General features: G+C 51.9%; 8 protein-coding genes across 8 annotated transcripts; 5 read left to right on the top strand and 3 right to left on the bottom strand. All coding sequences in view use genetic code 12, as the record gives it.

Annotated features, from left to right (window-relative positions):
- Positions 1 to 449: 449 nt before the first annotated feature.
- On the top strand, positions 450 to 1,271 carry DIURU_004541 (rRNA-binding ribosome biosynthesis protein; the record flags this gene model as incomplete). The annotated part of the gene is made up of 1 exon (XM_034157426.1): positions 450 to 1,271. One exon carries the CDS (start codon positions 450 to 452, stop codon positions 1,269 to 1,271), a length of 822 nt encoding a protein of 273 aa, XP_034010622.1.
- Positions 1,272 to 1,928: 657 nt separating this feature from the next.
- Positions 1,929 to 4,201, top strand: DIURU_004540 (uncharacterized protein; the record flags this gene model as incomplete). Its single annotated transcript, XM_034157425.1, has 2 exons — positions 1,929 to 2,478; positions 3,090 to 4,201. The coding sequence occupies 2 exons, from the start codon at positions 1,929 to 1,931 to the stop codon at positions 4,199 to 4,201; spliced, it is 1,662 nt and encodes a 553-aa protein (XP_034010621.1).
- A 65-nt stretch (positions 4,202 to 4,266) lies between these two features.
- Positions 4,267 to 5,154, bottom strand: DIURU_004539 (uncharacterized protein; the record flags this gene model as incomplete). Its single annotated transcript, XM_034157423.1, has 1 exon — positions 4,267 to 5,154. The coding sequence occupies one exon, from the start codon at positions 5,152 to 5,154 to the stop codon at positions 4,267 to 4,269; it is 888 nt and encodes a 295-aa protein (XP_034010620.1).
- A 1,407-nt stretch (positions 5,155 to 6,561) lies between these two features.
- FGR27 (Fgr27p) lies at positions 6,562 to 9,012 on the top strand (the record flags this gene model as incomplete). The annotated part of the gene is made up of 1 exon (XM_034157422.1): positions 6,562 to 9,012. The coding sequence occupies one exon, from the start codon at positions 6,562 to 6,564 to the stop codon at positions 9,010 to 9,012; it is 2,451 nt and encodes an 816-aa protein (XP_034010619.1).
- A 214-nt stretch (positions 9,013 to 9,226) lies between these two features.
- Positions 9,227 to 10,357, top strand: DIURU_004537 (uncharacterized protein; the record flags this gene model as incomplete). Its single annotated transcript, XM_034157421.1, has 1 exon — positions 9,227 to 10,357. The coding sequence occupies one exon, from the start codon at positions 9,227 to 9,229 to the stop codon at positions 10,355 to 10,357; it is 1,131 nt and encodes a 376-aa protein (XP_034010618.1).
- Positions 10,358 to 10,401: 44 nt separating this feature from the next.
- PMT1 (dolichyl-phosphate-mannose-protein mannosyltransferase) lies at positions 10,402 to 12,954 on the bottom strand (the record flags this gene model as incomplete). Its single annotated transcript, XM_034157420.1, has 1 exon — positions 10,402 to 12,954. The coding sequence occupies one exon, from the start codon at positions 12,952 to 12,954 to the stop codon at positions 10,402 to 10,404; it is 2,553 nt and encodes an 850-aa protein (XP_034010617.1).
- A 522-nt stretch (positions 12,955 to 13,476) lies between these two features.
- DIURU_004535 (uncharacterized protein) lies at positions 13,477 to 14,379 on the bottom strand (the record flags this gene model as incomplete). The annotated part of the gene is made up of 1 exon (XM_034157419.1): positions 13,477 to 14,379. One exon carries the CDS (start codon positions 14,377 to 14,379, stop codon positions 13,477 to 13,479), a length of 903 nt encoding a protein of 300 aa, XP_034010616.1.
- A 248-nt stretch (positions 14,380 to 14,627) lies between these two features.
- Positions 14,628 to 15,401, top strand: DIURU_004534 (uncharacterized protein; the record flags this gene model as incomplete). Its single annotated transcript, XM_034157418.1, has 1 exon — positions 14,628 to 15,401. One exon carries the CDS (start codon positions 14,628 to 14,630, stop codon positions 15,399 to 15,401), a length of 774 nt encoding a protein of 257 aa, XP_034010615.1.
- Between the last annotated feature and the right edge of the window lie 164 nt (positions 15,402 to 15,565).

Below are 15,565 nucleotides of genomic sequence, written 5' to 3'. Positions count from 1 at the left end.
GTTTGGCGGCAACGTCCGTGGGTCGGAAGCTTTTGTTCATGGCGGCTAGCGGCTCAACCGTCGAATCGCAGGCGAGCGCACGTTCTAATCTCACTTTTGGGCCAACGACCAACGGCGAGGCACGCCGAGGCTTAGGAGCGTGGAATTAGTAGTTGGTACAATATGGAATCTATTAGTACATATCATAACAATGGTCAGGGATTGATTGTTTTGGAAAAAAAAAAAAAGAATATGGGCTGAAACACATGCAATTATCTTAGAGGTTCACAAAGTGTTTGTTTAATTCATAAATCTCATTGTGAGGCATTTTGATCCGGCTTAATGTCTTCATTGGCGTGGTGGGGCTCGGGGGATGCGAAAAGCGGCGATCGCGCGCTGGACCCCCAACCTCAGCTCATCGCAACAACACCCCAGACCCCGCTAACGTCAGTCACCGTAGCCTTACCAAGATGAGGTTGAAGCGAGCCAAGGCCTATAAGAAGCAGATGGCGGTGTACGTCCACTCGTTTAAATTCAAGGCGCCGTTCCAGACGCTTGTCGACGCCGACATCGTCATCCACTGCTACAACATCAAGTACAACATCCTCAAGGGGCTCAGCTCCACCGTCCAGGGCGAGATCAAGCCCATGATCACCCAGTGCTGCATGGAGCAGCTCTACAAGACCAACGACGAGAAGCTCATCGCCCTCGGCAAGAAGTTCGAGCGCCGACGGTGCAACCACAAGCCCGCCATCGACGCCGACCGGTGCATCGAGCTGGTGACCAATATTGACGGCGAGAACAAGCACCGCTATGTCGTTGCCACTCAATCGGAGCGGCTTCGCAAGCAGCTACGCAAGATCCCGGGGGTGCCGTTGATCTATATGAACCCCGGGGTGATGGTGATGGAGATGATTTCTAAGGCGCTGGAGACTCACCGCGACCAGATCGAGAGCGCCAAGCTTACGACGGGGTTAAACCGCACCGGCGCCGACGCCGACGACGCGAGTGCGGAACCGCAGCGCAAACGGAGAAAAGTCAAGGAGCCCAACCCGCTCAGTGTAAAGAAAAAGCACACGGTAAAGCCGCCTACAAATCAGGGAGACGACGATAAGAAACCGCAACGTCGGAAACGGGGCAAGAGGAAGCCCGGGGACTCGGCGAGCCAAGGCCCCGAACCGCCTGCGGCTGCTGCTACTGCTTCGCCCACATCCCCTAGCGACACCGCCACCACCGACAGCGCCGCCATCGCCAACGCCAACGAAAAACTGGCGCCCGCTGACGACGCCTAAAACTCATATTGTTCCCCATTTCTCTCCTATCAACGTCAATACTTGTTGACGTTGGTTGTCTCACGTTTCTCGGATATTAATAGATACATACTAGCATACACGACTACCAGTGGTTACCGTGTTTCTTTTTCGCAATGGTAGAACTCGTACCCGTCGTTTATGGTGGCCCTGCCTACGCGTAGTGTTAACGAGATTTTGCGCCTTGTCGACGGCTCCCCCCTGCTCCCACCGCCGGTTAGATCAAGCGCGACGTATCCCCGGCGCCAGGCAGGGTGTGGGATCAACAGACGCCGGCATCTCGTAAGGTGTTTGTTGTTTCCCTGCACAAGCGGGGGTGCTATCGCGCAGGAACCCTGACTGAGGTTTTAGTGGCGGTAGCGAAGGCCAAGGCCCGTGTCTATATACGTGTAGACGCGTTTGCCGCGGCCTAAACCCGTTTTTTTTCAATATAAATTTGTCATGGTTCGAGTGGATCTCAAGTTACACCGCCTCTTGGTTTAAAGTTGACTCTTCTCACATGGCGCTAAATTTTTAGGTAGCTATTGCGTGCCCCGATCAATTGACGTACCCTGCAATCATACATCGAGGAAGGGGGTGAGAGAAAAAAACTTTATAAACATAAGAAAACCCCCGGCAGCCACCACTTGATCCGGCGGCATGGCGATTTTCAGAAGCAAGTCTAAAGGCCTCTCGGGCCCCCCCACCAACATCAACCAGATCGACGTCAAGATGGGGCTGGGCGATAAGATCCGCAACGAAAACGTCCACGACCCCATTTTGTCGGCGGTGAACGAGGCGCAACCGTTCGAGCAGGCAGCTTTCAACGCGCGGGCCAACCAGGAGGACCCTGAAGGCGCCGCCGCCAGACGCCCGTCGTACCTCTCGCAGGCGTCGAACGAGCTCAAGGATATCTTTGGCAACCCCATTCAGCAGAAAGATATGAGCAACCCGACGCGGTCGCGTAACGAGCGGCCCTTGGACACTATCCGGGGGTTTGAGTACGCCATCACCGGTGATCTCAGCTACCGCGACCAGTTGGAGACCCACCGTCTCGGCTGGGGGTTCCACGAAGACTTCCACCACCAGAACTTGAGCGAGCTGGCCCAGGCGCCGGCCCCGCTGGACTTCGCTCGCCCTGGCGCCGCGTTCGCCCAGCCGATTTACCAGACCGAGAACTACTCGGCGCTGAGCTTGAAGAACGATGGCGGTAAGAAGAAGAAGCGGGGGTTGTTTGGCAGAAAGAAGAAAGCGTAAATAGGTCCCACTACGCCCTTCCCCCTTTTCTCAACCTCCTCGTCGATGTGGGGGGGAAATCTTCTCCCCCCAACGGTGGAGAGGGCCCACCCCCAGGCGGGGTGGTGTTTCGCGGAACATTTTAATGAATTACGGCTCATCCCCTCAGTATTGTATAATTATAAAGGAAATCAGCGAAAATTTTTGGTAGTTGTTATCTGTCTGACGTAGAGACCATCTCATCACTTGCTGCCAACCCACCACACAGCAACATCTCCCCACCACCACGCGCGCGCGCACGCGCACATTGTTTCAGGTTGGTACGTACTGCGCCGAGGGCCGGCGCGACCCACTGAAAAATTGCCTTTAGGGTGGGTGGGCCAAGCTTTGGCGAGCCGGTGGGGGTACTAAATCCGAAAAATACGCGGTCACCACCACCGCTGAGGGTACCGTGAAACCGACATCATCCCACCCGACCGCGGCGCTGCGTCATTATTCGGTTGGCGACCCATATAAACCTCGCCGCCACCCTCGCTACTCCTGATTCCCCTCGCATTCTGCATCTAGTTTTTCCCCAAACATAAGTGGTGGCGTGTCCCTTCAACGTGTTCCCGCCTATGAACGACGATATCAACTTGGAGTCTCAGCCGCGGCAGGTCTCGTTCAATGTCTCCGACCACTACCAGGTGCTCGAAATCGTCGGCGAAGGTGCCTACGGCATCGTGTGTTCGGCGATCCACTTGCCGCTGAACCAAAAGGTCGCCATCAAGAAGATCGAGCCCTTCGAGCGCCTGATGTTGTGTTTGAGAACATTACGCGAGCTCAAATTGTTGAAACACTTTAACCACGAAAACATTATCTCCATCTTGGCCATCCAGCGCCCGGTGCTGTACGAGGCGTTTAATGAGATCTACCTCATCCAGGAATTGATGGAAACCGACTTGCACCGGGTGATCCGTACTCAGCGGCTCACTGACGACCACATCCAATACTTCATCTACCAGACGTTGCGAGCGTTAAAGGCGATGCACTCCGCCAACGTGTTGCACCGAGACCTTAAACCGTCAAACCTATTACTAAATCTGAATTGCGACCTCAAAGTGTGCGATTTCGGCTTGGCCCGGAGCATCGCCCTGCTGGAGGATAACTTCGGCTTCATGACCGAGTACGTCGCCACCCGGTGGTACCGGGCCCCGGAAATCATGTTGACATTCCAGGAATATACCACCGCCATCGACGTGTGGTCCGTCGGGTGTATATTAGCGGAAATGTTATCGGGACGGCCGCTTTTCCCTGGTAGAGACTACCATAACCAATTATGGTTGATCTTGGAAAAGCTAGGCACCCCGAATATGGAAGACTACTACAATATCAAGCTGAAGCGGGCGCGAGAATACATACGCTCGTTACCTTTCTTTAAGAAAGTACCCTTCCAGCTGTTATTCCCCAACGCCGACGAAATCAACCCGTTGGCCATCGACTTATTGGAGAAGTTGCTCATTTTCAACCCCGCCAAGCGGATCACCGTCGACGACGCATTGAAACACCCTTACCTCAAACTATATCACGACCCCGACGATGAGCCCGTGAGCGAGCCCATCCCCGACAATTTCTTTGACTTCGACAAGAAAAAGGACGAGTTGGATATCAAAGACTTGAAGCGATTGTTGTACGACGAAATCATGATGCCTTTGTAACCCACATATACATTTTAAGAAACTATTTAATCACATGTACATTTTCTGGTGAAAAAGGTTTACCCTTATTTTAAGAAGCTAGGGTTTAATTCCAATTCCATCTCGTAGTCCGGTTGGAACTCAGTATACAACGTCTCGGGATCGCCCGACTCGTGCTCGGTATAAGCAGCCTCTTCGTCGCCACACAACCACAACTCCTGTCCCGGTTTGAGGGCGGCCTGCGCCAACAATTGAGTTTCACACGAGCGTTCCATAAGCGTAAACAAGTAAGCGGCTTCGTCGACGGTTTTACCCACAGTGATCAATCCGTGATTACGCAAAATCGCTCCCTTGCCTTGGCCAACAGCTTCAGCGATCGCCTCACCTTCTTTGGCTTCAAGCGCCACCCCACCAAAGTCGTTATACAACGCATGCGACTTGTAGAAAGTACACACGTCCTGGTTGATCATGGCAAGCTCCTGGCCAAGCGCCAGGAATGCCTTGCCGTGGACAGAGTGGGTGTGGCAGGCAGCATCGACATCGGGTCGAGCCCGGTGAAGCGCCGAGTGGATGGCAAACCCGGCGGCGTTGATGGCGCATTGGTTGCCGTCAGGCAAGATGTTGCCGTCCTCGTCAACGTGGACCATGTCCAGCGCCTTCATGAGGCCAAAGTGCTTGCCCAACGGATTAATCCAGAACGTGGTGGGGTCAACAGGGTCGCGGATCAGGATGTGGCCGGCGGTGCCTTCGGTGTAGCCTTTACGAGCGAATACTCTGAACGCTCCCGCCATGTGTTGCAACATCCACTTGCGTTTCTCCTTCATGTCAGTGAATTTGGGGAGCTGGTACGGGTGCTGCCCCCCCATGGAGATGTTCTGAGACCCTCGTTGAGTGATGTTGTAGCCTCTGGTGGTAGCGGCGTGGACGTCGCTGACATTGTCAACCGATGTCGCGACCGTTGTTTGTGTTGTCATGATGAATAGGCAATTGTAAGGAGGGTACCTGTGAAGAGGTGAAAGATATATAACGATGGGGTTAACCGATTTGAGGTGAGCGGTGGATCGGGCGCTTCCGCCTAATCGGGTAATTTTGCCGACGATCACTCGACTCCAAATAAAAATCGTCTCACACTACCAAAGATGAGAATCGCTAAATCAACTTCCGGTTGCCGACACTAAAGCCACGTGAATAGTAAGTACCCCGCTATCGAGGGGGGTGATGTCTTAGACAGCCCTATCAGAAACGGAATTGCTTACTCTATGTGGGGGGTAACCATTCACAGTGGCGGCAAACCTCGAATTATATATGCGGTGAAGCCACCAAGGAAGATCCCGATATGCCCGACATCGGTTGTCTCATCCAAGCCACCCATGCCGTGTCTGCGTGTGGAATCTCTCGCTAGGGGGGGAGGCAAACGTGAGGTTGCTGTGTGTCCCCGATAAGAGCATCGCCTTCTACGGAAGGAGAAATGCGCCTGGCTTCGATGCAGTCGAGGTAGCATAATTACTGAGCCACAAAATAAGGTCGAGACTGCAGCGACATGTCTCACCCCGCCCTGACTAAGGGTGCTTCCCTCGAGGAAAAAATTTCCTACCCCCACAGCTGTCCCAAGGTGGCTTTTTTTTTTTTTTTTGGTCCCCTTCGCCACATGTGGAAAGAAAGCAGTGCGGCAAATGGGTTATAAGGACTGCTAGCTTCGCCACCTTGGCATTAATGATCAAAGCCACTGGCGTATGTGTTTAGGAGCGCGATCGACGGCATGGCGCTGTTGCCGTTTATCTCGCGGTGTCTCCAGTGTCGCCAAAATGTCGGCAAGAGCAGCTCGAGCACTGTCTTTTGCTCGGGGTTCCGCCCCTCGTGGCTTACGACGGGCAGCGTTGACCTGCCAAGGGTTACCGTCTTGCAGATAAGCGCCACCGTGCATTCTTTTTTTTTTTTNCTTCTTTTTTTTTTTTTTTTTTTCTTTCCGTTAGGGTAGCCACAGGCTGGGATCAGCCAGTACTGAGAGAAAGCAATGTCTCCCAGTCACGTAGGGATATGATTATGTCATGCTGCCTGCGACAGCGAACCACAAAATAATGATAGCTCTCGTCTAGTTCACCGTCCTAAGCCTGGCACCACCGCTCCCACCTCCTGTCGTCTACGCATCTCTCTCCTTCGCCCCCCCCACACCCAGCACTTTTTCATGTCATCTGGTTGCCTCCACCCCACGTCATGCAAGTTAGAAGTAGGCCCTGTGCATGAGCGGTCCACTCTAGGATCTTTCACCTTTTGCACTACCCGGCTTTTTGTCGTTTGTGCTCGACTTCCCGACATTGGCAGCTCGCCGTTTTTTCTTCTCGACAATACTACCCTAGTTGACCACTGCCAGCGCCTCCATCATGGAACACCACAACATGGGTGCTGCTCCCATCGGCGGCTCGTTGCCCCCAGCGCCGCTCATGAACATCCCCCCCAACATGCTGACCTTGCCAAACCTCAGCGGCCATATCACGAGTGGCCCCAAGAAACGGGTGCGGCGCTTGCCCCCAGACAAGCGGCAGAAGGTCCTGCTGGCGTGTGACCGGTGCCGTAAGGCTAAGCACAAGTGTAACGGCCTCCAGATGTGTGACCGGTGTACGAAAAAGGGCTTGCCCTGCGTGTATCTGATGGTCGACCGCCGGACGCTCAAGGGCGAGCGGGTCGACCGCAAACGGTTCAAATCGGAGGCGGAAGCAGTGCCTCCACCAGCTGCTGCCACAGGGATACCGGCAGGAGTGCCGCCGCCGCCGCAGCCACCCGCCGGCGTCAGCCCCGGCACCTCCGCCTTCATCGGCGCGATGGGGGTGTCGCCGTTGTCGGCCCCCACCGTACCGCCGCTGATCCCCACGTTAGCCCACGACCCTGCTCTGGTATCTTCAAATGGTAGGTCTACCGACTATAGCCACGGCACCTCAACTTCCGGCGGATTCCCGTCGCCGCAACACCAATCACAGCTGAACTCTCCACAGGGCGATCTGCCGTTTTCTGGCGTGCTGAATGCCCTGACACCGGCTCTGGGTAACACTTCTGCCCCCGGTCAAGCAGACCAACCACTGAATAAAGAGCTGATCCCTAAACTGCTACAACCTTTGCTCACTTTCGACGAAGAAGATGAAGTTAAGGCTGAAGATAAAGAGGATCTCACCATCACCAACCAACAAGGTAAGTGTGCCATTTGGTTAGCCGATTCGGCAGGAACTTATCGGTACATCTCCGAGACGTGTCCGTTGTCGTTTTTGTATGACTCGAGAAACATCTTTTGTCACTTCTTCGGCAACTCCGTCTATACCGATGCCTTGAAGGCGTGTCCTGTGCTTGATAAACCTTACTTCAATATCGAGTTTAAGGTTCCTTTACCCGACCGTGACGACTTTAAGAAGTACGTCGAGTACTTCAACATTAACGTTAACGACATTTACTACATTTTTGATGATAATTACCTCGTTGACGAATTGGCTGAATCCGTGTACGCTAACCCGTACCACTTTACCTACGAAAAGATCACTCTCTATGTTGTGGCAGGTCTCGGATCGCTTTTTATGGACTTTGAACAAGGCAAGACAGAGCTGCCAAAGCTGGCGGATCTCTTCCGCACCGGTGTAAAGTTATGGCAGGAATACCAAGACTTTGATGACTTCTGGTTAATTCGACTCAACTTCTTGGCCCATTTCTACTACCTGGCGCTTTGCAAGAAGCTGACGCTGTGGATCTACTTGAACGCGGCCATTCGCCATGCGGAAGCTCTTGGGCTTCACCGACTGTTTATTGCTGAAACCTACTTCAGTCCCCTTGAGGTAGCTCACCGCAATCGGGTGTTCCGGTCTCTTTACATTGCCGACCGCGTGCTCGGGTCAATTTTGGGGCGGCCATATGCTATCGCCGATCGGGATTGGGACGAACTTCCGTTGATTCGTGCCAGAAAAGTTAAAGCCAAGCTGATATCAGAACTGCTGCAGCTTGAACTTGTGAGACTTATGATCATTATCTCCCAAACGGTTGATAACTATTACCTGGGAGCATCGATTGATTTGAACCGTACCCGACTGCTAGCTCTTGAGCTCAAGCACTGGGCGCTCAACTTGGACGAAAGATTTGAGATTAAGCATTTGATGAAGCAACCACAACTTCCAGAGTACTCCCACGTGGCATTGATCATGCACATGTTCCAATTGTATGCTGTGATGATTTTGGCGAGACCATTTTTCATCCACGAACTTATCTCGGAATTAAGCGGCCAGGAATCGAATAAGCTTGCCTGCCAGTTTCAGGAAGCAGCGTACAAGGCGGCGTTATTGACGATTGATCTCATCTACTACTTCAACAATGTTACTCAGGGTGCCAACAAGTTCAATGAGACTAATGTTCCCACAAATGTGGTGTTTTGGGCTGGTCTCATATTGGGAACGCAATTACTTTCAAAACGAATGGACTCGCAACTCGAGCAAGAAATCAGTGATGGGATGAAAAAGTCAATGCAAGTGCTCAATCGCTACGGCAAGACTTTCAAGACCGCTGAGCGGTACGTGGAAATCATGCCTTACATGGCGGAACACATCAGTTTAGCTCGCACTCGGCCGAGCAAGTCTCAGTCACTGCCCTCGAACCTGGCCGATCTCAATTGGGAATTCCTCGACGATTTGGACTTTATCACCGATTTGAACGGCGACATGCTGGGTCTCACTGAGTTCCAACAGGGGTTCGTGCCGTCAGAGTTCACCACCATCAGTCCCGGCCACGAAGGAGTGAGTGGGCCGACCGATCTTCCTTTCAATTACCCCAATTACGAATTGCTTTACGGGCACAAGTGCTAGAAGTTGTTTCTGATATATGTATCATTATTTATTTCGTTTAGTTTTTAATTCCTCACCTAATCAAAAATTTTAGGAATCTACAGTAGCTTGCGCCACGATTGTGTCAATCTGCCATAGCAGAAAAACGTTTTCGGAGCACTAGCTGCCAGTGGGGCGCGCGTGCAGAATTTGCCTGAATCAAGCTGCGGGAGATACGGTTTGCTTATATCCAAGTATGCGGTGGCCGATAGCGTTGGTGCTCTCGCTTGTGGCGATGGTGTCGGTGGAAGCCAGTGCCGGCGACAATCTCGACGAAATGGATTTTTGCAAGGGCCAGTGCTGGCACATGGCGTGTGCTCATTACGACTACCGTGACGACCATCCCGAATGGCCTTATACAGCGCACTGGAGCTTCACCGAAGAGCCGCTACCTCGCTATCTCCAGTTGCTTGGGTGGGATTGTGAAGCCAATTGTGACTACGAGTGCCAGCGGATCATCACCGCCGAACGCAGGGCGGAAAATCTTGAAGTGTTGCAATTCCACGGCAAGTGGCCCTTCTTGAGAGTGTTCGGGTGTCAAGAACTTGCTCTGGTGGTATTCTCCGTGGGTAATTTCATTGTCCAATTCCTCGGGCTCTACCAAATCATTAACGCCATCAAAAAGTACCCGACTCCGTGGATCTATTACTGTGACGTCATGGGGGTAGCATTAGTATCGATGGCAGCATGGGCTTTCTCCACCATTTTCCACATTCGAGACACTGAACAAACAGAGAAACTCGATTACTACTTTGCCGGTCTCACCGTGTTGTCGCTGGCTCATGCCATTGGTGCTCGCTTCTGGCGCCTTTACCGTCCGCAAAACCGTCTCGGTCGCTGGATATGGTTGGGGGTCTGTGTTGCTGCCTATGCTAATCATATACATCGCTTGGAAACCGATTGGTCCTACACCTACAACATGCAAGCCAACATTGCTGTGGGCATCATTCAGAATGTGTTGTTGATTCTTCTCTTGTACCAAATCTACTCTGAATACTATGAAAAGGAGCAAGTCGACAAGAAACCCAGCAAAAATCATCTTAAATATTTGGGAGATCGACCGACGATCTTGGGAAGTTTCTACACATACCTGGCAAAATTATACTCAATCTACCCGGGGCTCCTAGCAGCGATTGTGGCTTTTGGCATATTATTTGAAGTGTTCGACTTCTCGCCGATTTTCTACGACCTCATTGATGCACATGCCTTGTGGCACTTGATCACAATTATTCCAGTGTGGTGTGGTTGGTACAACTGGATGATCTGGGACATTAATGAAAACGTGTGGCCCGATGTCCAGGCTCAACTAGCGAAGAAGACTCAATAATTATCAATAACGTTCGATCTCGTATGTAATTTACAGAAATTTAATCAGGGCAATTCGGCGGGCTTGGCCTTCGAATCATCCACTTCTTCAATCTCGACGATTTCAGCTTCAACCTCAGCCGCAGGCGAGTCATCAGCTTTGTCGGTACCCGGTTCTTCAAATTCAGGAACCAATTGGGGTTCTTCTTCGACGACGGCGTCCTTAGCTTCAGCCTTTTGGGGGGAAACCTTGGCATTGTCGCCGGCTTCCTTCTTCGCCTGGACCACTTGGTTCAGGTCAAATTCGCCTTGGTTGGGAGGCTTCACCTTGCTTTCTTCAGCCTTAGGGTTTTGTCTCTGCAGTTCGTACTTCTCGAACTCTTCCCACGACGGAGCCATAGCGTTACAGTCAAAGTCCCAGTTCAAGAACTTCTTAGCTTCACACTGAGACTTCAACTGAGGAAGGCCGTAGGTGAACGGCAGGTATTGCCAGTAGAAAATGGAGGAGACAATCGAGAAGGCAGTCAAGAACACAATGAACGCCCGTTGGAAGTTGGGGCGGTTCTCGCCAAAGTAGCCATAGACGAATTCGAAGAATTGCCCCAACGCCAAAAGCCCGAAGTAGTAGGCTGGGAGGTAGTGGTGCAAGAACAATTGACGACCCATAATGAAGAATGGGAAGTAGTGCAACGCCCATCCAAGCACATAAGTGAACGACTGGTAAAGGAAGGTGAACACGTGCTTGTCTTCAGCCACATTGGCACCAAATTGCCATCTTAATCCGTTGATAGCGGCGTACAAGGCGAACACAGCAATAGTGGCAGTAACGGCGTACCAAATGGGAGCGTTACCAATCAAGTACACTTGACGCTTGTCCTTGACCCAGTAGTTGATACCACGAGGCAAAGTAGGCCAGTCAATAGCATTAGATTGCCAAGGGTGGTGGTCCTTCAAGTTTTGGTTGATGCTCCACATACGGGCGTGCGAGTGAGCAAACTTCTCCCACAAGGTCATCTTCTTGTAGTTGACGACTTCGGTCAGGTTGGAGAACTCGTTAGTGTTGGTTTCAATGATCCAGTCGAGCAAAGGACGAGACCCTTGCGAGGCGGCCAGGACTTCTTGTTGACCGAAACCCCACTCGGGAAGCTTAACGGCCGACGAGAAGAGGTAGTGGCCCAGCATGGCGTGCTTGAGACGAATGACCGATTCGGTAGCTCTGACGCGTTCCTTACCTTCGGGAGTCTTGGACTTGTGTTCAACAATTTCGACGATCCAATCGTCGTTGGCGTCACCACCGAAACCTTCGAAACCGTAACACGACACTTCCTTTTGCCAGTCTCTTTCCAGCACGGGGGGTTTGTGGTCGTGCGAGTGCAATCTGCGACCAGTCTTGGTGTGCTTAAGTCTGATCTTGGTACCCGAGGTCAAAGGCACAAACGTGGAGTTGTCCCACAGCAGGGCGTTGTAAGGTTCAATTCTCCAGTTGTTGTTTTCATCGATGTGGGGGTACAAGGTGATTTGTTGTTGCTTGGAACCACCAGGGTAAGGGTGTTGGTGGGAGTGAAGGTAGCCGCCGGCGGTCTTAACGTGTCTGAGAGTGATCACCGAACCATAACCGACTTCGGGCATGATGTCCGTGGGGAGCTTGTTGTTTCTCAAAGTGGCACGGAAAGTAGGAGCCATGTTCAGAGCACCGTCGCCATGCTTCACCAACACCGAGAAGTGGGCGGCGAAGAAGAAGTAGTACATCGCCAAGGGCACCCCCAAAAGAACAATACCTCTCCACAAGGTGTGCTTGACAACGGTGGCAGGTTTGACTTGCAAGTCACCAACGATGACCCACATTTGCACGGCGCACAACACGCCCACCCAGGCAATGGTGAAAAGACCCACCCACTTTGACAGGACAGCAAGCCCCAACGCAATGGCAGTGGCAAACAACGATCTCACCCATCTGGAAGTGAAGGGCTTTTGGATTTCAAACCGCTTGAACGCGTAGGCGGCGGCGGCGATGAAGAAAATCAACGGCGAGTCCAACAAGATGTAACGTGAGATCGCCACTTGAGCATTGTCAATGATGAGCAAGAAAGTGGTGAAAAAGGCGATAAGAGGACGCACCCCGGATTGTCTCAAGGTGAGGTAGCAAAACAAACACACGGCAATCCCGAGAACGGCGGGGAATTGACGCATCAACACGTAGGGGACGTCCTTCGGGTAGACGTCACCGATCTTGGCAAAGCTGAAGTTACCCTTGAACCCGCCCAAGGCGCCGACACCAGCGAACAACATCTTCGCCAACGGCGGGTGGACATCCATGAAGTACTCGCCCAAAATGTACTTGCGGGCGAAGCCACCGAAATGGACTTCGTCAAACACCACCGAGTCGGGCTTGGTCAATCCGTACATTCTGACGTAGAAGGCGACCAACATCAACACGAGGATGAGCAGGTACTCCGACCGGTGGAGGGTACGCTTCGCCTGGATCTCGAACTCAGGCGTCAGCACAATGTACGGCCGGTAGGGGCCCTTGCCAAACTCAGGAGCAACACACTGGTCTTCGTTCCAGTTGTCCTCTTTGGAAGCCCTGGTCTTGCGACCGCTCGACTTGGGTTTGGCCATGACGAATGTGGTTGAAGAAGGGTTGGGTGTGAAAAGTCGATTGTAAGAAAAATAACACGTAAAGCGCATATTGTGCAGGAAGAACGATTGACCCCGAGATCGGCTTGAAGGAATTGACTCTCAAAAGCGAAGAAAAGAGCTACGTCGTGGTATCTGATAGAACAACGTTGATCAAAAGGGTTCAAGAAAGTTGTCTATGTTAAAGCTATTGGTCTAACTTACGGACCTGGTTCTCACCTGTAAGGAGGGACACGGTATCTGGTATTTACGCGAACGCGTGTCTCACGAAAAAAGGCCACTATGCTAAAGGAAGTCAAAGCGAGACTGTAGCAACGCTATGAAAAATGAGGTAAGCATAGACACTTTGAAATTGAAATGAAAATTTTGTATTTTGGTAGTGGAAACAGGTATTCATTTCTGAGTTCAAATACGACATTCTCGGAAAATGCACTTTGTCGATGGAATTATCATTTGGGAACGCATGATCTACAATTCTGTTACGAGACATCATCAATGGAATACTTAGTTAGTGTTGCGCTTGTACTTGGTCCATTCCCAAGTACCGGGGTTGACGAGGTCGTTGTCGACCGATTCGAACACGAGACCCTTACCGGAGCCTTGCGACGCGATCGCTTGGAGGTAGTAACCAAACTTGGAGGGGTCGAAACCCTTACCCCAGATGTCGGCAGCTTCCTCGCGGGCTTCGTCAAGGCTCAATTGCTTCACCACATTAAGTTTCTTGCCGTGGTTGTTGGACCAAGTCTCTTGTACTTCGGCAAAAGTGACTTGGTCACTGCGCACACGAAGCGAGTCAGGGAGCTTGGAGTAGTCGGCGGTGGTAGCGATCGAGGCGACGACTTTACCGACGTCTTCAAGCGCCGACACGGAGATGGGCGTGTTGGCATCGCCGCGTTGGGTGACTGTGGCGTCCTCGGCGTTAATGCCGAATTGGGGCACAAATTCGTACGCGAACGAACCAGGGACGATGAACAACCCAGTCGACACGTCCACCACCTTAATGCCATCCTTACGAACCTTGTTCGAGTGATCAACCTTAGGTTGAAGGAAGCCCGGCAACACCTTTTGCGCTCCAGCGAGCTCGGCACCGAATTGCGACGGCACGTACAACTTAGGCTTCACTTGAGGAATAATGGCTTCAAGACCCGAGTAGACACTGGCGTCGGGGGCATTGAGGCCAATGATGACGTCGACACCTTTGATGGCATCGACAACTTTCTTTTGGTCATCAGCCTTGGTGATATCGGCGACAATGTAGTCGACCTTGTCCCACTTCTCCTTTGGTTGGGACCGAGTGATCGCTTTAACCAGGGCCACCTTGGACCCGAAAGGGGTCGTGGTGAGTGCTTCAAGCACGGGGCCTCCCAAGAGACCATTGATACCAAAGACAGCGACGTTAACACCCATTGTAAACTAGAGTCAAACTAATGAAATAGTGGTGGAGCGGAAATAGAACTTTCAGCTCGGTCTTTATACCCATTCGGGACAATGTGCCCCGCGCCACAGTGGTGGGGTGAGGCGTATCCTTTCGGTACCACAATAGAGAAGCAAACGAGGAGGGAGGCAAATCAATGACGTCATCGGTACTGTGGTGGGATGGGGTCGATGGTGCGAGTCGGAAACATGAGTGCGGCGCACGCCGATAATCTCGCCTGATGCACAACCCCACTAGGTTTCAGCTGATATTACGCCAGGCCTACCGCAACGCCACAACTGGAGCAAAGGTGGCGCCCACACCGGCGCAGATTCGCCAGCAGCTTCTAGACCAGTACCAGACGCTGGTGTACACAAAATACTTTGATCCCGCCGCCATCGAGGCATCGCCAGTGCTCACCGTGGATGATTTGACGTCGCCAATCCCCAACCGCAAAGTCGTCATTGGCGGCCAAGAGCTTTCGCGGGACAGGGTCCAATCAGTTATTGACACTGTCAAACAGCTGTACTTACACAGCAAGCCCGATACCATTGATGAGGAAAACGCCACATTAAAAGAGCTTCAACAGAATGTGTTTGGCGTGAAACCGCTTGACCACTATCACCTGGCCAATCTTGATGACGTCGTCGATGCTGATTTCATTAAAGCCATGATGTTTATTGCCAACCTCAAAATCAACAAGTACAATACGTTACACCCTAACCACCATATTGAGATGCCTTTGAAGGTGGGGATTGAGGACTTCCCCGTGATGTGGCACTATGACAATTTGGATGAAGCCGTCAAGGAAATCAGAGGGCTCAAGCTGGAACAGATGGATATGCTCCCGTTGAAGTTGGTGATCCCGTGGGTGAAAATGTCGTTGGCTACAAAGTTGTTTGAGCAAAAGCTTGATCGTATGCAGCAAATGAAGGACGAACACGGTGAGGCAGGAACTGTGGAACAAGACTTCCTACAAGCTTTGGCTGATCACACCAACAAGGCGAAACCATAAATACACATGCGTGTCATTCGTACATATTTCTCCGTTAATACGCACAACCCGATCTAGGGGGGGACACTTTGGGAAAATTGTACGTGGCTGGTCTATTGTAACCACTACGATTTCGTAGATATATGGAGGTATTTGCGCCCCAAACCAATTTATTATTGGCCGTT

The sequence above is a fragment of the Diutina rugosa genome, assembly GCF_008704595.1.
Source record: "Diutina rugosa strain CBS 613 chromosome Unknown scaffold29_size158811, whole genome shotgun sequence".
NCBI lineage: Eukaryota > Fungi > Ascomycota > Pichiomycetes > Serinales > Debaryomycetaceae > Diutina > Diutina rugosa.
This window is presented reverse-complemented; position numbering and strand designations above follow the sequence as displayed.